The sequence below is a fragment of the Suricata suricatta genome, chromosome 8 (genome assembly GCF_006229205.1).
Source record: "Suricata suricatta isolate VVHF042 chromosome 8, meerkat_22Aug2017_6uvM2_HiC, whole genome shotgun sequence".
In the NCBI taxonomy this organism is placed as follows: Eukaryota; Metazoa; Chordata; class Mammalia; order Carnivora; family Herpestidae; genus Suricata; species Suricata suricatta.
Window position 1 is genome coordinate 61655197 of NC_043707.1, and position 20564 is coordinate 61675760.

At 35.3% G+C, this 20564-nt stretch overlaps 1 protein-coding gene and 1 long non-coding RNA gene across 2 annotated transcripts in view; one reads left to right on the forward strand and one right to left on the reverse strand.

Moving 5' to 3' along the window:
* DPYD (dihydropyrimidine dehydrogenase) overlaps window positions 1–20564 on the forward strand; it is an 806753-nt gene that overhangs the window by 377113 nt on the left and 409076 nt on the right. The window contains exon 12 of the mRNA XM_029948659.1: window positions 18396–18580. Coding sequence (XP_029804519.1) covers window positions 18396–18580 — 185 coding nt within the window. The remainder of the gene's footprint in view (window positions 1–18395; window positions 18581–20564) is intronic.
* The window catches only part of LOC115299286, a 32463-nt gene that overhangs the window by 4139 nt on the left and 7760 nt on the right, over window positions 1–20564 (reverse strand). Inside the window, exons 2-5 of the long non-coding RNA XR_003912090.1 lie at window positions 18180–18292; window positions 16750–16846; window positions 9386–9514; window positions 6060–6259 (exon numbers count right to left, since the gene is read on the reverse strand). This is a non-coding gene — a long non-coding RNA (uncharacterized LOC115299286). The remainder of the gene's footprint in view (window positions 1–6059; window positions 6260–9385; window positions 9515–16749; window positions 16847–18179; window positions 18293–20564) is intronic.

The window sequence follows — 20564 nt, forward strand, 5'->3', positions numbered from 1 at the left end:
GAGTGATTATAGTATCTACCTTCTTAAGTTATTTTAATAAATAAATAATAAAATATGTAAGGTATTTAAATATATATCTGGCCCCTAGTAAGCATCTCTTAAGCTTAAAAATTTTTTTAATGTTTATTTATTTTTGAGAAACACAGAACATGAGCAGAGAAGGGGCAGAGAAAAAGGAGACACAGAGTCTGAGGCAGGCTCAAGGCTCTGAGCTGTCAGCACAGAGCCTGACTCGGGGCCAGGACTCATAAAATGTGAGATCAGGACCTTAGCCGAAGTCGGACGCTTAACCAACTGAGCCCCCTTGGATAAGTTACTTAATCTCTTTGGACTCCAGTTTCTCTTCTCTTCTGCAGAATGAGTATACTAATAGTACACCTGCATTGCATAGTTATTGTGGGGTTAAATCAGTTCATATATACATATAATTCACTTAAAACAGTGCTTGCCATACAGTTAACTTTATGTAAGTTAAATATATTAGTATCTTAAATATGTAGTGCCCCAATTTAAAAAAAATTTTTTTAATGTTTATTTATCTTTGAGAAACACAGAACATGAGCAGGGGAGGGGCAGAGAGAGAGGGAGACACAGAATCTGAGGCAGACTCAAGGCTCTAAGCTGTCAGCACAGAGCCTGATTAAGTTTTAGATGTTAACTATTCTTATGAAACAAAACATAGTTTAATAATTAAATTGAATTATATTATGTGATAATATGAATATTGTCTAGGAATAACAGCATTTGAAAATCAGGACTTCATCTAGAACTTTGCAGGTTCTGTGAATATGTCTTTGTAAATAAGTAAAGCACATGCTATTACAGTTATAATTTTTTTTAATGTGAAAAATCTTTCCTATATTTGGTTAGGTTTTTTTTGGAGAAAAAAAGATTATATAGTTCATAACTGTATTGTGCATTTTGAAAATGTTTTATTATCAATTCTGGTGTTTTTCATACCATTAAATGTATGAAATTTTTTTCAGTGAATTTTTAGTAGTTAGAAATCTCCATTATGAGTTTCTGCAAATCAAGTATTTAAAAAGCAAAAGATTTTAAATAACTTTTTCCTCTTAAAAATGGTGAAACTGGGCCAGTTTTTGATCATTGTTACTTTTTATAAAACATTTATTTGTTTTGAGAGAGAGAGAAAGAGCGAGTGAGTGTGTGCATATACACAAGTGGGAAGAGCACAGAGAAAGAGGAAGGAGAGAATCCCAGGCTCTGCACTGTCAGCACAGAGCCTGATGCCCAGACGCCAACTCACAACCATGAGACCATGAGTCGAGCATATCTTTTCTGTTAGTTAGGAATTGATGAGAATTGTTACCATTTCCACCAACCTCACTGCTTTATTTTTCCAAATAAACCATGGTCCATGGTTGAGACCATGAGCTGAGCTAAAATCAAGAGTTGAACACTTACCTGACTGAGCCACCCAGGTGCCCCAATCATTGTTACTTTTAAGAAAGAAAGAGATAAGTATTTTTGAGGATACTGCTTGAGTTTGTAAGTGTTTGAAAATTATGGGATGATACAGTTAAGAATAAACACGTCAGGGTGCCTGGATGGCTCAGTTGATTAAGCATCCAACTCATTTCAGCTCAGGTCATAATCTCACAGTTCTTTAGATCAAGCCTGCATAGGGCTCTGTGCTGAGCTAACTTCAAGGAGCCTGCTTGGGATTATTTCTCTTCCTCGCTCTCTGCCCTCCCTTGCTCATGTGTGTGCATGCTTTCTCACTGACTCTCACAATAAATAAATAAGCTTAAAACATATGTTTTTGGAAGAAAGAGATAGGATGAATGATGGCAATAAACCCGACTCAGTAGGGTGTCTGAACTCTGAGTATAGTAAGGTATGCGTGGCCCTTCTTCCAGGAAAGGAGTTTCTATACGTCACCCAGTGGCTACATTTTCATTCTGTTCATCTCACTAAAAATAACAAGGAAAACACAAAGCCCAGTTCTTTCTGAATCAATTCCCTTGATAGTATTAATTGCAATTAGTTTCATAAAGGACGTATTCTTAGGGGAAAAGATTTAAAAATCTCTTACTAGTTACTTTTATTGGAAAGCCATCAGAAAAGTTTTTTAACCTCATGGGGTAAATCAAAGATTCTGCCAATACCAGCTTCAAGTATAGCTTTGATTTACCTGCTCCCATACTGAGGAAAAAGTGCAGGCCATGGGTTAATATGCCTGATTCCAGCCTAGGTCAGACCTAGAAATTGCCAGTTAGTTAAGGAATTACATGCATGAGACCTTGGCAATGCAGGCATTTAAGAATTTTTCAAACGTGTTGTTTTTTCCTCAATTATTTAGGTGTTAAGAAAACACTTAAGAAAAAGGTTTTTTTTTAATATATTTTTTAATATTTTATTTATTTTTAATACAGAGAGAGACAGAGCATGAGAGGGGGAGGGGCAGAGAGAGAAGGAGACACAGAATCTGAAGCAGTCTCCAGGCTCTGAGCTAGCTGTTAGCACAGAGCCTGATGTGGGGCTCGAACCCACGAACGTGAGATCTGACCTGAGCCGAAGCCGGAGGCTTAACCGACTGAGCCACCCAGGCGCCCCGAAAAAGGCTTTTAAGTGAGCACTATGTGAGCCTGGTAATAATAGTTATCTGTACTTTAAAGATATAGCATCAGTATGTTTTGTTTTATTCCTTATTACGATAATTTACTAAGGGAGTTGGAAACACTATAGCATTTTAAAATGCCCCTCACCCCATTTTAAACCAGCGTATTTTACTTTTCAAACAATAAAGCATTTCCAGAAGCTACTGGTTGCACTTACAGATTCAGCAAAATTCAAAAATTGTCTACTCTTTGTGGTCTTCAACTTGCATATTTCCTTATCTCCCTTACCAAAAATGAAGAAGAGGGGAATGGAATGGGTACTGAGTCCAAACTATGCCTTCATTGGTCAAATTTTCAGCATTTAATTTTCACATTTTTTTAAATAAACATAAATACTTGCAACGAAGTTCAAGGGAACAGATTAAGAAATAGTGAACTTTATGGGAGATGAGAACTTTTTGGCTGATGGCCACAAATGTTAGAGGAAGGGGTCTACTACTGATTAATTTAACTGAAACTGGATGAGATAGTGGATGAGATAGAATTGAAAACTAATGTTGTCATCCAGTGTAACTTACCAGGTATGTCATAGTATAATAACTTGTATGGGGCTTTTGTTTTTATTTCCAAATGTGTTGGACAGGACTTAAATCACGTATTGCAGTCCTCTCATTTCACAGGCTTGTTTAACTGATAACCTCTGACTGCCTGCTCTTCCAGGCACTGAGTTTAGGTTCTAAGGGTAAAGTGGATGGGGCACCTAGGTGGCTCAGCTGGTTAAGCATCCAGCTTTGGCTCACGTCATGATCTCACAGTTCGTGGGTTCTAGCCCTGCATCAGGCTCTGTGCTGACAGCTCGCTCAGAGCCTGGAGCCTGCTTCAGATTCTGTGTCTCCCTCTCTCTCTGTCCCTCCCCCACTGTCTCTCTCTGTCTCTCAAAAATAAATAAAAAACATAAAAACAAAAAACTTAAAGGATGAAGTGGTAAAAAAGGCAAATGCCAAACCTTGTCTCCAAGAATGCAGTTTAACAGGAAGACTCACAATTAAGATAAATTGCACTGCAGAGAGGTACAAGACACCATCTAAGGGTTCAGGGAAGCTTCCTAGAGGAAGTGGGTTGTAGATTGAGCTTTGAGGGGTATGTGGGAATTTCCAGGTGGGATGGGGTAGAAAGGAGAGGGCCACAGCAAGATTATGCAATTTACTCAACACCACACTATTAGATTAAGCAGTCACTTTACTGTCATCTTAAAAAGCTATACATAAAAAAACCCACGTCTTTAGAAAGTTGTCATCAGCCTACTTATTTCATGCATGTTCTCCTTTCTGAATTTTCCATTTTTCTTTCTAAAATTGAACTTTCTATTTGGTGATTTTTACCATCCATTCTCTCATTATTCATCATGCAGCAAATGTTTCTTAATGTCCAACTATGTTGTATATACTATCAAGGGGCTAGGAATACAAATAAGAGTATAAGTCTTTGCCCTTCAGGGATTCATAGGCTAATGGGAGAAATGGGCATGTAAATACATATACTGCAAATGATGTGCTAAGTTTTAGATCACATTTGGACTGGGTTTTAGAGCTTCAGTAGGAGTTTCTCTGTTAGAGGGAATATCATATACAAAAATATGAGCTGACAAATGGTTTCCTTTGATCAGACAATAGTGAGAAATTCTGTTTAGCTGGAGACATGAATGTGGGACATGCATAGGGATAAGAGAGCAGGAAGTTTGGCTACAAACTTATTTGGAATCAAGAGACTTATATGCCAACCTAGGGATTCTGGATTTTATCCTATATCCATCCAGGTGACAAATGGAAGGATTAAATATGGGACAGGCCTTTACTGTTAATGATGTAATTCTGCTAAGTGCTTGGATTTTGTACCATTTATATATTCTTCAAATGGTTGGGAATTAGAAACCATGAAATCACCTTTGAGGTGGTTCATATAAGAAGACAAGCATGTTTTCTAGCATTGAAAAGCTGAATTAGGCAAATTATAACCCAACCATGGGAATGATCCAGTAATGCAAGTCCCCTAATGGGAAGCCGTCCCAGTAGGATTGTTAACATTAAAGAAGGGAGAGAACCTTTGCCCAAATGGGCAGTTCTCAAGCTATAGGCATGACAGAAGGGAGTTATGCATGCCTAATTTCTTCCTTCAGATTCATGAATTATAATTAATAATTTCAGCTTTTTGAATACTGGTAAGATTTGGAGAGACACCATGAGTGTTATAATGATGAATATTTCCCCACATGGAAGGAGGCATAAGAGGCATGAAATAAGCATGTTGCCTCACAGGGGCAGTAATATTAAAAAAAAAAAAAGATGGCCTAGAATCAAGACAGAATAGCATTAATGAAACCAATTAAAAGACTGTTTTTGTTCATGTAAGTGACTACTGATTACGGCCCAGATTAAGGTAAAGGAGGTAGAACTATAGAAAAGCATTCAGAATCATGACTATTTCTTAAATAGAACTGTCAGGATTTGCCCATCTGTTTGATGAAAAGGTTGAATGTGGAGTATCTAGTATGGTAGTTTGATCAGATGTTCATAATGCTGATAGCATTTTGGAATGCAGCAGATACAATGGATCTGAGGGAAATTGTGGTTTGTGGTATTTGGATTTGCTCATTCACTCAACTGGAAATGGGATTCAAACTCAGAAAATAGAGAGTGGTTGAAACAGAATTTGGGAAACATTATATATCATTTGTCTTGCCTTTTCATTGTCATAACTCAGTGTCTACAACAGTGCTGTTTTTTGATTGAATTAAAGAATAAAAGTAGTCATAGCCTGTAGTTTAGATAACACCTTAAAAGTATGATTGAAGAGGATATGTGGCATTTCTTCTGAAATTCCAGAAACATCTCACTTATCACATTATGAAGAGGAAAGTCAACTTAAGTTTCTGCTGCTTTTCAGATGGTAAATATCTTAAGGAAGAAATGCTGTCAAGACAGTTTTATTTCATGATTCCATGCCTTTGGTCTTTTACTAATGTGTTTGGTTCCTTATGCTACCATTCATTTTATAATGCCTGGGTAATAAAACATTAATATGTCCTTTGTAATGGTTGGTCCCATGATGAGAATGAATTCTTTTTAGCTTTCCCTATACACTGTCTTGCTTTCAGTTATATTTTGGGCAAGAAGGTTTCTTAGGAACCCAATGGTAAAACTGTATGTGTTTACTTAAAAATTGCCCTAATTATTTGGTTTTGGCTGAAAGTGAGGATGAAGTGGTAGAATCTAATGAAAATACTGACATTTCTGCAGAATAACCAATGAAAATAATAAAATCTTTGCACAATTTTTCTTTGGAATTATTTTAAAAGAGTGGAGGTGATGAGGAAGGAGGTCAGACTGATAACAGTGTTAGAAGTGATTTGGAATCAACATCATATCACTTACATCCATTTGAAGTACACCATGATAGTTCTATAATTATTTTACTTACCCCTAATAACTGCATAGGAATAGGTTTGTTTCCCCAGTGAATAGCTCTGTTCAGAGCCTTCCCTTATCTTTATTTTCCAGGTTTCACTAGTGGTTACTATCATATGCATTCTTACAAGGAGACAGTGGAGAAATCAGTAGTTTTCCATCAAATCAAAGATTACATTCAAGAGGTAGAGCAGTGGCATTAAACAACATTTGCTGGAGAAAGAAGGTAGAAAATGGAAAAATAACATAATTGTTCCGGAGAACAGAAATCATAAAACATAGCCAGTGTTATTTAATATATAGTGAATATAATCGATGTCTGAGCTTTACTGATCATAGTGTATTATATTTGTCTCTTAAATACTAGTTAGCTGTGGTATACTAAAAGTTTATTCTGAAACCTAATACTCTTGTGAAATATTAAACTACACTAGGCTCCTATCCAATGTAAAACCAAGATGTAAAATTTAGTTAACTTATAAAGTAATTCTGCATATTTTATATTAATGTTCTAAATAATATGTATTATGTATTGGAGATTATTTTGTTGTTAATTACTTTGCATTTGTGTTTCTGGCTCAAAACCCAATATAAAAATAACAATATACCTATTTAAGATAGTCTTTTGTTAAGTAAGACATTGACTTCCAAAAATTAAGTTTTAATTGTATAAATTGGAAAATTACATTGAATCATATCTAAAATCTATCTTCCAAATGTGGAAACTACTTAATTCAAATGGAATATGTACACGTAATTTATTAGGTGTCCCAAATGTGCTGACATTGTAGGAGAAAGCGAGCATTAATTTTAACATCTGTTCAGAGGTCCCACTTAGCCATTATATGTCCAATGCTATCCAGTGCCAACCTTATTTTCATGCTAGCCATACTTATATTTTGTAATTATAAATCTCTTTTAAGCATTTTCAAAGACCTTTACTTACTAGCCATTTATTTTTATATGCGAGTACATGAAACAGTGTCAAACATATTATGCACTGCATGCTTGACAAATATCCAGTGATTTTCCAGGTCCTTTGAAAAGCATATTGGCAATTCACATGGTTTAATATAGCCCAATATTTTCCCCTATATTTGCACACTGCTGCCAAATGAACTTCTACATCATCAGTATTATGGCATTATTTTCATATGTTAGAATCTAAAATTATCCCACCCCTGACTGATTGTGGAATTGAAAAAAATACCTCAATTTAATTTTGATACCCTGTTTTTATTTTAAAATTTTTATTTATTTTGAGAGAGCACATCAACAGGCTCTGCACTGCCAGTACAGTAAATGGGGTTCGAACTCACGAACTGTGAGATCATGACCTGAGTTGAAATCAAGAGTCAGATACTTACCCAACTGAGCCATTCAGGCACCCCAATAATTTTGATACCCTTTTATTCTGCCTTCCCTACATACCTGTGGGATCTTATTTCCCATTCTTTTCTTTCTGTATTTGCTAAGTATAGGTTCTCCTGGGTACACAGAAATTAACACATTGTTCCTTTCTACAGGAGCTTGCAGTCTAATAGACAGAGAAAAATGCACCTAAATAAAAATGCCATTAGGTCAAAATTGACACAAGGAGAATCAGATAAGCTCTTAGTGTGGAGAGATGACTTCCAGCTGTAAAAATCAAAGGTTTGATGGAAGTGGTAGCATTTGTAGTAGAGATGAAGATGAGGTAGGACTTTTGAGAGACCAGGAAAGCACAATTTCATCACAGTGAACAGGAAGATGTATAGTTGGAGTAGCCGCTTTGGCTAGATCATAAGGTACACAGTGAGAAACTGTAAAGGTGGAAAAACATATCATTGCTAATTCACAAATGTTTTCAATGTTAGGCTAAGGTATCTGAATTTTATTACAAAGATTGTGGGTACTAGAAATTTAAGGGGACATGCTGATTAAAAATATTTTTCTCACACACAGAGGGAAGATTTAAATATGTGGGTCCATTTTGACTCTTCCTCTTCTCCCACTTCTCTCTGTATATCTTATATGGTCTAAATTATATTGACAGTAGGACTGTAGGGTATTAATATTTCAATCCAAAATACCCCTGGAATAGTCCCAAGTATTCATTGAATAAAGGGATGATTGAATATATGTATGAATGAATGAAGAGATAATTGAATGTTGGGATGAACAGATAGAATGGATGACTGCTTTATTCAAAATGTCCCTACAAAAAATCCACATTAAAGGCAGAAGCATATGGATGTGGTATTTATGTACGCTGTCATGTATAGGCAACAAGTCTTCTTTCTGTTGAGGGAATGGTCAGATGCTGGACACACTCACTTGCATGAAGAAGATAGTCTCCTTACTGGTCATCTTGCTCTTTCTCTTGTTTCTATATAACCCTACTAGAATCAGCCCTTATAAACAGAAATTATATCATCTTGTTCCCCTATTCCAAACCCTCCTATTTAGAATAAAATTCTTCTCATAGCTTATAAAGCTCTCCTTGATGAAGTCCCTACTTTTTTCTCCATACCTTTCTTTACCTTGAATTCCTTTCTTTCTGCCACTTCCTTCTATTCTTCAAGTGCATCGACCTCACCTCACCCTAATGCCACTGCAGTGCTTTCCTCTGGCTGCAGTGATCTGCCTTGAGGTTGTCACATGCTGGCTTATTCTTACCCTTACCTTTCATGTGTTAGCTCAGATGTCATCTCATCAAAGAACCTGCTATGTCCCTCTGTCTTCCTAGATCTAGAGCATCTCTCCCCCTTCTCACTTCCCTCAGCTTGTAACACCCCCTTCCATATAATCCTCTTCATAACCATATTCACTATCATGAAATTCACTTACTTGTTTACTTTCTGTTTCTTATCTTCTGCCAAGTGAAATGTATATCCCACAAGGACAGTTCCCTTTTCTACATACAGTTTACTCTGGTGCCTACAGCAGGATTTAATACATGGTAGACAATAAAATATTTGCTAATTGAATGAATGAATGTAAGCCAGTGCCTTAATATTTTTTCCCATGCAATCATTCTTAAACTCCTGGGAAGTATATCCTGTATGCACTGCCTTGCCATCTTTGCAGACCCTCTGTCCTTAACCCCTTTTTTCCTGCCTTTCGCTCTCATCATTAACCTGCAAATGTCATCTTTTTACTGCTCATTGACCTTGAGATCACCAAGTATAGTTACCTACCTTTCATTTCTCTTGTATTTCACACTTCTTGAAATTATCTCTTCTTGGCTTGCATGGCTCAGAAATACCTTGAATATCATGAGATGCTGATAATTCCCTCTCTGGCTTTAGTTCAGGTTGTCCTTCCTGCCACTTTAAAAAGTAACTGGTTGACTCTTACCTGGATTTATGTTTTTGTTGAACTTGAATAACTATATCTTATCCCAAAGTACAGAGCTCTCTCTCCTGAGTTCTGGGTATATATCTCCAAATATCCATGAAGACCTCCGGACTTTTACAGTTGGTACATCTGTAACCGATCTACAGTTAGGTTCAAATCCTGAATGTGACTTGGGTAACTTTACTCACTCTCAGTTTCCTCAACTGTAAAATTGCAATAACATCTATTTTACAAGGATTCAAAGAGACAGTATGTATGTTGCCTAGGTCAGAATCAGCCATGCGTTCATGGAGGTGTTCTCAATAAATGTCATTATTATCCTTATGAACACAATAACCTTTGCCAATACCAAAGTGTTTCTTGACTGCATTGTAATAAGCCTGTGCTCTGTATAAAGAAGCTGTATTTTGAAATATGCATTTACTTATATATGAAAATTATTTAAAATATATTCTACTGTATGTTTTAAGTTTGCATTGAAGTATGCCTGCAGCCGATTGACAAGGGAAAAAAAGTCATAAGATGGATATCAAAAAATAACATTAATGAGCTGCTAAAGCTAAAATTACAAGAACTTATGAAATTGGTTAAACATAAAAACCATTAAACTGTTTACTGAAGCTTCACAGATATACTGCAGCTAATGAGCATTTCTGCTATTTAAATAAGCCCAAATTGAACACACATTACATGGATACATAATTAGTCATGGCAGTCAAACACACATAGACTTACTTTTAAAGCTCTATTTAGGGAATCTTTTCCATTTGATTTATTTTGTTAATTAAAATATTTTTCAGTATTCACTTATATTTTAATAATATTGTTTTTGCCAGTAGTGTAATTTACTACTGGCTTTCTATTTGTTTTTATTTATGCCTTAAATGTAGCAAATGGGAATTTATATTAAAGATTTTTCTTAATCCCGTTCTTTAATTATTTATATCACTTGATGGTATCATTCAGCATTTTAAAAGGTTCTTTCACTGAGAAGTATATATAGAACATTTCAGTAGCCTTTCTACTTTTTTCACTGTCTCCTAATTATCAAAAAGTATTAAGCACCCAAATGTGCATAGAATTATGATGATTATGGTCCAAATCAGATTAAAGGATGATCTATTCCTTCCAGGAGTTTGTAGTCTTAAGTAGATGGTATCATTGAATATAAATAAGCAAATCAAAGTACAGCATTTGGGAATCCAACAGAGAATTTGAAAACAATCCCCATATATTTCCTTCAAGGACACTGACCTCCTTGAGGGGATCTTTTCCAGTTAAAATGAAATCAAATCTTCAAGGAGTTTAGGGTTTTAAATAGATGGAATTATTGCAGAGAAAATAAGCAAATCAAGGTGAAGTGCTTGGACAATTTTAATTCTTAATTGATTAGTTGGTCATTTTAGGAAATGAGAATGGGACTCCCTGTAGAATACAAGTAAAACCAAAGGATTTGCTACCGGCTAGTATTGACATCCATTCTCTTTTGTTCGTTCGTTCGTTCGTTCGTTCGTTCTTTCTTTCTTTTTTTGTATTTAACATGGGGAGCTTAAACTTGTTCTAAGCATGGAGGGGAGGAAAATTAAATCTGTATTTTCCCACTGCCTGAATTCTACAAGCATATATAAACTGAACATTATTTAACCATAACAGTAGGAAAATGGAAATAGTTAAATCAATCAGAAGAAATTAACCAAGTGCATGTTCTTCCCTAGTCAGTGTGTTTGTCACTATAGAAGTGGGGGTTTTTTTGGGAGTTTTTTTAAAAGGAAAATATTTGCATTTCCTCTCCACAATGAACTTCTCTAATTGTGGAACTAGGATACACAAGAAGAATAAAAAAGGCAGGATAATATGAGTGCTAAATAAATGGAATGGACGACTGTTACATTTTTTTCAATTAAAAAACATTCATCAAGTTTCTCTTATGTACCAGTTTGTGCTAGATGCTGGGGAAGAATCTGACTCAGGTATGGTCCCTAAAAGCTAGGAGTGGTGTAGGCAAAGCAACTAACTAAAATGAAGTCACATAATGACTAGGTTAACAGAAAGTGGTTGTAGTTAATTTACCAAAAAGAGAAAATGAAAGTTTCCACTGGAAGAGTTGACCTAAAGGCTATTTATCTGTAAGCTGGTCTAGATTAGAATTTGTCGCTGTTTTTCCAGTCCCTTCTGCTTCATTTTAGTTCCTCCCATGGTGCCCATTTGTGCAGCTTTAAGAGACTCTTGTTGGCTCCTTCCTGGCTTTTTCTTGCCCCCACACCAAAGGTCAATGGCAAGGAGCACTTTGGAATCAGAAATAACTAGATTTGAATACCAGCTCTGCCACCCCTTGGCTATATTTAAGATGCTAATACCCACCTTAAAGAGTTGTTTTGTGATCTAAATGAGATTATTATGTGGAATTGTACAGAATCATACCTGCCTCATACAAGAGGTCGGTAAATACTGATTGCTTTTCTTAATGTTTTTCATTAAGTGAGGATAATATGAGATGTAAGAAGTAACTAGGAGAGTTGCCTTTGGTTGAATTGTCAGAACCTGGTAACCTATTGGATGTTGAGATTATTGGAGAGAGAAGATTCAAAGATTATGCTAAGATTTTTTAGGATTTATATCTAGGTATTTTGAGAAAGGAGGCTAGTAAAAAGCAACAGTGGAGATTAAAGAGCGCTCATGGAGGCAGGTGGAAAATCAAAGTGTTGTGTCATGGAAGCCAAGCTAAGGGACATTTATGAGGAAGAAGTGGTCATCTGTTACATGCTGCTGGAAAATGGAGAAAGGTAGTGCCACAATTAAAGTGCAGCGAGTGAGGTGCCTGCCTGTACTTGAGCCTAAGGTCCTGAGCATAGGGATCTTCTTATGGTTTTTTCTTTGGGTGCCTCACTCACCTCACCCCTAGTCTTTCCCGAAGCACGGTAATCACTGAGAAGAGTCAATGATATGGCAGCCTAGAGGTAATTAATCATATTAGTGAGAAGAGTTTTAGTGAAGTTTTGGGAGGCAAATGCAGATCTGTACTGGTTTTAAAATGGGAGATACTGTACAGGTACATACATGGCTATGAGAAACAATTCAGAGGGAATGAATGATAATAGAATATGCAATCTAGGAGAAAATCCCTAGATTATATAAGATGAGAGGATAGGATTGGAGGGCTCATGTGGAGGTACTGGCCTTTGATAAGAAGGAGAGCTCTTTAATCGTTATAAATAAGAAGGAAGAAAGAGAGAGTGGCTACAGATCCAGTAAGTTTATCGTGTAGGCAATGGGAAGACCAGGGAGTTCCCATATAGTAGCCTGTATGTTCTTTATGAAATATGAGACAAGGTCTTCTCCTGACAGCAGGGACAAGAAAAAAGAACTCGGTCCATCAAAAGTTTGAGGAGAAGAGAAAAGGTGTAAATAGTGGTCACAATAACTGAAAGACATAAAAAAGCAAGCTTACTAATATCAATCATGAAATGGTGAACTGCCCAGGAGAAGCTTGTGAACTGGATTTTAGATGTGATGATTTAGAAGGAACAATACAGCATCCACACTGGCATCTCTAGCAGGCAACTAAAAGTGCCAGAATAAAAGAGCTCAAGGTTGTGTTTGAAGTCGTTTTTTATAGAGATGAAGTTAAAGGCACATGACTGGAGCTGGGAAGAGGAAGATGAGACAAGGAGGAGCCAGAGCCCAAGAAGGAAAGGTTAAAGTTAAGGAGAGCCTGCATACAGTAGCATTCTGCAAATCAAAGAAGGAGAGCAAAATTAATGTGATACAAGTATTAGATGCTACAGGAAAGCAGAAGGGAGGACTGAGGTCACAGAATTTGGGGACCATGGAAACCATGTTTTCATTAGAGGGGCAGACTGGGAGAAATAATTAATTGGGTGGTGAAGAAAGAAGGCAGTCAGTATAAATTACCGTAAAATTAAGTAAAGGAAGAGGTTAGAGTCAGAAAAGAGAACCATGCCAAAACTAAAGTTTTTTTCAAAATAGGAGTTGAGAAGAGAAATATGAGAAATACAGTATTCTAAAGAGAGTAAGAGATGATATTTGAGGTCCTAGAGGAATGGGAAGGGGCAGAATCAAGGTTAACTTTTGAGGGGTTTACAGAAGGACAATGAAGAATCTTCACTGTGAGTTCCATTGTGTTTGTGAATGGATTGCATACTGATTCGAATACTTAGAGGCAGAAGGCACATGTGAAGAAAAGCTCATGCCATCCAGACTTGACATTCTTAGTGGAAGGCATTCTCTGGTTATTTCCCTCCTTACACCAGGTTATTCTATTGAAGCAGAACTCTGGTATCCTGGCCCTGTAATTAGAATTCATTCACTCTTCGTGAGATTTTGCTTTCAGCTCTGAATTACTGAGATTATTGCCTCAGCTCGCCTTTCTGTTTCACTGTGCTCGTCCTATTGGCTAATAGGCTATGCAAAATTAAACAAGAAGCATATAGATGAATTCATCCATGTTTTCAAGATGTCATTTTATTATAAGTGTTGAAATTTTTTTATTCCCCCATTGTTTTATATTATAGCATATCAGACACTTTAAAGAATACGAATAATCCTTCTTCATTATGATTCCTGTTGTATTTATTGTTTATGCAGAATTAACTTATATTTACGTACTAAAATATAACATTCTTGACATCTTTTTATAAATACTGAGAAATATACTTGTCATATGCTTGTGGTTTCTCTTCTACATATATGACAGCACAGCTACATCAGTTTAATTGACCTTGGCAATCTGCATCTGCTAGTGATGTGTCCCTGAGGGACGGTTTCTGCAATTTTAAGCTGTGGCTTATTGAAGAACTTGTGTGTCACAATACAATTAAGTCTATATAAAAAAGTCATTTCATGCATAACATTAAATTGACTAAAAGTTCCTATTTCAAAATTATTTCTTGTTTTAAAGCTACCTCAGAGTGTCTTTGTTTTTTAAATAAGCTCATTTGAACATAGTAGTAATTAAAGCAGAAAATTAACATAAATCTTGAATGTTTGGTATGAATTAAGGATGTTTTCGTTCTTTTTAAAGACTGCATAAAATTCCAGGCTCCGTATCACTTAACACATTTCTCTCTCATTTGCAGAATAATATAGACTGTGAATAAGCATGTTTTAGGGTTCTTTTTCAAATTCTTTTTCTGTTCAACTCTGGAGCTATTGGGACATATGCTGCAGTCTCCATCAAGACGCAATCTCATGAAAATCTGTGGGAAAAGTGCGCATATCATAAAGGAAAATCCCTCTCCCCTCACTCCCGTTATTTTATAAACAAGAAAGAAAAAAATTCAATCCTTCTATTAATATTCATTTAACACTTCATAGGAAATGGCAAGCAGCTATTTGGTTTGCAAATGTAAATATACATTTTTCATCCACTTATGCTTTCACTCCTTCCAAGCTCGATAAAGGAGTACAGAAGATGTGCTTCTGAGATTTATTTTCATTGTATTTCAAGTTAAATGTATCAGTAGAGATGTAAGTGAGTTGTGAGGAATTTATAGAAGGATAGTTACAATGATGAGGAGGATGAAAGTCTTCCTCATAAGAAGCAGCTAAATAAATGAACCTCTTTCTGACAAATTATGCATAAAATGCACATGGATTTTTTTTCACTGAATCCTTGATTTGAGTTCTGAATTGAATATTTGGAGCTTACAAAATATGGTTATATAATAGAAATTACTACTACATCTCAAAAGAGTCATTTAAATCATAAAAGGTACTATTGGATCCATAAGTTGAGTCAAAGTTTCAATAAATTGATGGATCATCTTCCCCTATTCCTTTCCCTTTATTTTATTATACATTGTGAAATACACACACACACACACACACACACACACACACACGCACACACACACACACACAGATATAGATCATCTACTTAAATATACAGTCCACTGTGCCAACAGGAAATGATCCTAATCATTTGATGTTCAAGTTGTAATGAATACTCATTCTTGCATTAGCTGCTTAGTGCCACTGATGGAAAACAATTTTTTTTTTACCTACTGTGGAATTTTATATTCATGTAAATTTGTCCATGCTTTGTTTCTTCAAAGATCCTTTGTAGGTATCTACAAGTCAAAATATTAGATATTAAAGTGGAAACAAATGATTTCTATTTTGATTGATGTAAGGTTTGCTGTAATATTTAATAACATCATAACCAACTGCTTGACCTCAGTTTTTTCTATTTATTTTTTAAGTGAAACTATGGGGATGCCAAACTTGAAAGCCTCTAAAAAAGATTAGGGGGAAAATTGAGTATATAGTTTTTAAAAGCAGGCTGAAATAATTTTCAATATAAAGAAAAATCCTTTTCTATTTTGGAGCACAGTGTCAGAGAGTTGTTTGATTATTAGTGAGGTTAGTTGGATATCACAAATGATAACATAATTAAATCAATTAATAATCAGGCCCAAGACTTCAAGGTATAAATGAATCAAATATTGAGGAGAGAGCATATTTACAAAAGTAAACATGAATATGTATGAATGTGTAGAGACATAAAATAAGACCATATATACATACATAATGGAAAGACCCGTGTAGAATACTGCTTTTGAAATCACAAATAAATGATCCTAGGGTGACTTATAGTGTTGGTGCTAAATATTTTAAGAAATGCAAAATTTACTTATTAAGCTTACAGTAACATCTTCTAACTACTTATTGGCTGAGTTTGTGATAGAGCTCCAATATTAAAGTTAATCATACTATTTACAGTTTTAAGTCATAAGAAATTTTAAAACACATTACTCAAGAACTTCAGTTTAATTCAATGAGCATTTATTCAGCACCTACTGTCTGTAATGCATTGAATTTACTGGTAAATTCAAGTTTTATGAGGCCAGAAGTTTATATAATTTGAGGATTCTTTTATAAAAAAGAAAAAAATTACAAATTCAAATTTAGGCACAGGGCTTTAAAAGAGGACCACGTAAGTGAGAGAGCCTGAAGCTTAAGCTTCAGTAACTTCACGTATATATGTCTTTGACTCTAATAGCTGCTATGGGAAATCAAAGATAACTGAGGCATAATCCCTACCTTGCTCAAGATTAGAGTGAAATCTGTGCTAACCTTCACAGATACTTCTGTAAAAAAAATGAGAAAAATGTATAAAAGAGCTTTGATCTACTGGTGAAATAATTTTGAATTCCTTCTCATTTAAAAATCTTTATTTCAGTTCTCTATATAGAGCAAAGTTGTATCAAAGTCTTGGACAAATAAGGTCATTACTTATACAGCAGAATTATTTTTTACTCTATCTCCCATTACATAAACCATTCAATGATGGCATGTTCCAGGTACCATTATTATAACAGTTTGCACTGGCAAGTCATACTCACTATTGACTTTTTTGCAACTCAAATAACTGTCAACAGATGGTAGTGATGATCTGTTATGAGATGGGGAACAAATGATAAAGGTGTCTTTTCATGTGACCTTTAAAGACATTAGAAAAATCTTCTCAAAATGCCATTCTGCATTGAAAATAATTACATGAATATTTAATTTTACTCTCGATGAAAGGTGAAATCACATCAGAGATATAAACAGTATCAGATTTTTGAATAAAAACCTGAGCACAATAGCATCAACCCAGCTGCTCATTCATTCATTCATTCATTCGCTCACCTAATGAAGTGTGTGTCTCTGTGCTACACATACTATGTGGGACTTTGTGGTACCATAGCCAGCAGTGGGGACACATTGCTATTCTCAAGGAACCTACAGTCTTGCAGGGAACACACAAAGTATTTCCTCAATAGTTTTCTCAAATTCTAATATTCTTCAAGTAGAATTTTTCAAAGGTTTATTTTTATGTCTCGTTTTTCCATTTTTGTTCAGAAGAAATGGGTTTGGATGTCAGAATAAATTTTTTTTACATTTACTTATTTTCTTTTAAACTAATTCATTAATCTGTTGAACAGCTAACTTTTGTGTTTCAAAATTTCCAGTCTCTTTAGTTTAAGTTGTTATATCCACATTTGAATTAAAGACGAGCACCATAAGTCTGTCTTGAGATACTGTACTTAAAATCCATGACAGGAAAACCTGGAGAGAACATTTAATCCTAAGTGCTGTCTCCGTTTGCTCCATTATATATGGTGCTATCTACCTTTATGCCCTTCTCTTGTTGAACCCTCTATAACATACATTCTTTGATCTCTTCCAAATCTCACGATTATGTGTCTACTCAAAGATTCCTTTAGATATTTTTCTTAAAGGAACTCAAGCTTCTCCTTTTCCATGACACATTTAGATTCATTGGAACACAGCAAATAACTTAAAATTCTTTTACGAAGCAGTTTCCACAAGGAACCAATGGTAGTATTTGCATTTGTTGATTTGTATAAAATAGAAATTGATGGCTTATATTGCTATATTCTGTATCCATTAAATTGCTAGGCATTAGATGCAAATAATTTGGTGAAAATGTATAAGGCTTTGCTTTGTTTTATTTATAAAATTTCTTGATGTGAAAGGAGACTGGCCATTAATCCAAATTTACAATATAACTTACATCTGTGACACTCAGAAACAAATTTAGGGTCTTATGAGTAATAACATATTTGTGAAAATAATGGTATGGACAAATTAAATCCTTTAAAATTTTAGAAAATTCATTTTAGATCCATTTAAAAGGATTTAAATGGATTATATACACATTAAAATATGTGAATGGGCTGTACTTTCTTTCTTCATGGATCTATACTTCTTAGACATAAATACCAGATCTGAAATATTGCCCAGATATGTAGTCGTTAATACCTACCTGTGATGTATACTTTGAATTGGTTAAGTCAGTATGCTTTGAATATACTGTTAACTTGTCTATTTAATTAACTTTTCATTTTCATGGTTCATTAAAAACAGTTGTTTGAATCCCTAGAACAATAATTAAGTCATAATTTTAAAAAATTTTCAAGTTATTGTTACATGATGCACAGATCAGTCATTGCCTCTTGTCTTTTACTTTTTTTTCTTACAGTAAAAGAAGCCTTGAGCCCTCTAAAATTTAACAGATGGAATCTCCCAGAAGTAGATCCAGAAACTATGCAAACCAGTGAACCATGGGTGTTTGCAGGTGGTGATATTGTTGGTGTGGCTAACACGACAGTGGAATCAGTGAATGATGGAAAGCAGGCTTCTTGGTACATTCACAAGTATATACAGGTAAGCATTTGCCATCACTTTCAACTATTTTTTCCCAATGGATACATACTTCTTCATTTATTTTTGCTACCCATTCAAAAGAGCATGTATATATGACATATAATAACCACACATGAAATATATTACATACATATATTTGCTTGGATAAATTTTTCTGACATGGACGGGATAGCAGACCTGTTTAGTTGATTAAGAATTCAGTGTGCGTTTCTACAGGGAAATGCCATGAAGTTACTAGTTCTGCTGTAGATAAAACATTTATCAAATCTGGATGTGCACAGTGTGATAGCAGGTAAGATCTCTATTCCTAATGTTCTTACACAGTCCAGAAAACTCTCTTGTCTGTGCATTTGAATCAGATGTGTTCCTATCCACTTTTCAAACTATATGTGCCTAATTGAAAAGAAAACAAGTATTTTATAAATTTCAGTTGTAATTTTTCACTATTTAGCTTTACGATACAAATGCAGAATGTAAAAATGACAAAATATAAAGTCAAACATACTCTTACAGTAACTAGAGGGTTGTGGGGAAAAAATCCATAATTACAAGATCTCAGTTGTCTTAATTTTTGACAAAATACTTTGTTTTCTTCTTGCTCTATAATATAATTAAACATAGATATAGTGATCTCCTTTATATGTAATGTTTCTGGAAAAGTTTGTTCTTGTTAATTAAATTCTTGTTTTTTTTTAATTCAGGAAAGATTCTCTATTCATAACATGCTGTCTGCCTCTCTTATTTCAGTTTCTTTTGTTTCTCAGATGCTAACGAAATTTACTTTGTCTTTAATGTTTCCCTTGAATATTTTTCTTTCACTGTGCCATGACCATTTAGTCTTTTCTGGTTGTCCTCCTGCTTTTTCTGTAATCTGGGCAGGAACTACTTACCTACTAGGTAGATCCTGGATCGAGTTTTAATTATATCAAGGTTTTTATGCTCAATTCACCGACCTATTCCCACCTCAGCCCAGCATCTCTGAGTACTAGGGCTTGGGACCCTGTGTATCCCAGAAATACAGGGCTCTAAGAATGGGTGTAATCAGCCTCTGGGTCATATATAGAGCCAAACGAATTTTAGGAAACACTGTGTTGTGGAGATGACAAATGTAAAAATAATAGTGCTGTCCAAACCAGTCAGAAGTCAGAAGGAACTATGCTAGGGAAAAAAAAAGAAAAAAGGAAAAAGAAACAAACAAACAAAAAAAGGAATGCAATTTTAACAGGCAGAAACCTGTTAAAGCAGAAAATCTGGTTGTGGCTCCAGCTCCAGTCTCCGTAGCACCTGTACTTTGGAGAGTCCTGTCGCTGAGAAGTACACAGAGGAGCTGTTTGATTTCCCAGGGTGGACTCCTGAATTGACTCCTTTTGTTCTTTCTGTCGTAAAACTTATCACCCTGTAGTTCTGTTTCCTCATTTTACTCTAAGGCTCCCCATTGCACCTTCTCCTGCATAACTCCCTCATCTGTATTTCCATCTGTGTTCTTTCATTTCCCAGCTGTCCACTGGAAATCTTTACTTCTGTGCTGATGTATATTTCAGACTCACCAGGCATCTCCTCTTGGTTACCTACACTTCTCATTTGCTGCTATTAAACTAAATATGCTCTTCCAAAACTGTTACACCTCTAGTATTTAACATTTCTGATACCTAACTTCAAATCCTCTACATCAGTGTTCCTCAGACTTCTATTTTTATTTTAATGTTTATTTGTTTTCCAGATAGCATGAGGTAGGGACAGAGAGAGAGGGAGACACAGAATCTGAAGCAGGCTCTAGGCTCAGAGCTATCAGCACAGAGCCCAATGCGGAGCTCGAACTCACAGACCATGAGATCATGACCTGAGCTGAAGCCAACTCACTGACTGAGCCACCCAGGCACCCGCCTCCAGACATCTAGATTACCAATTTCTCGATTATTCAGAATAATACAGTCTTCAAAATCAATTTTGAAAACCAAAATAGGGCTGACAGCTTCTTATTTTA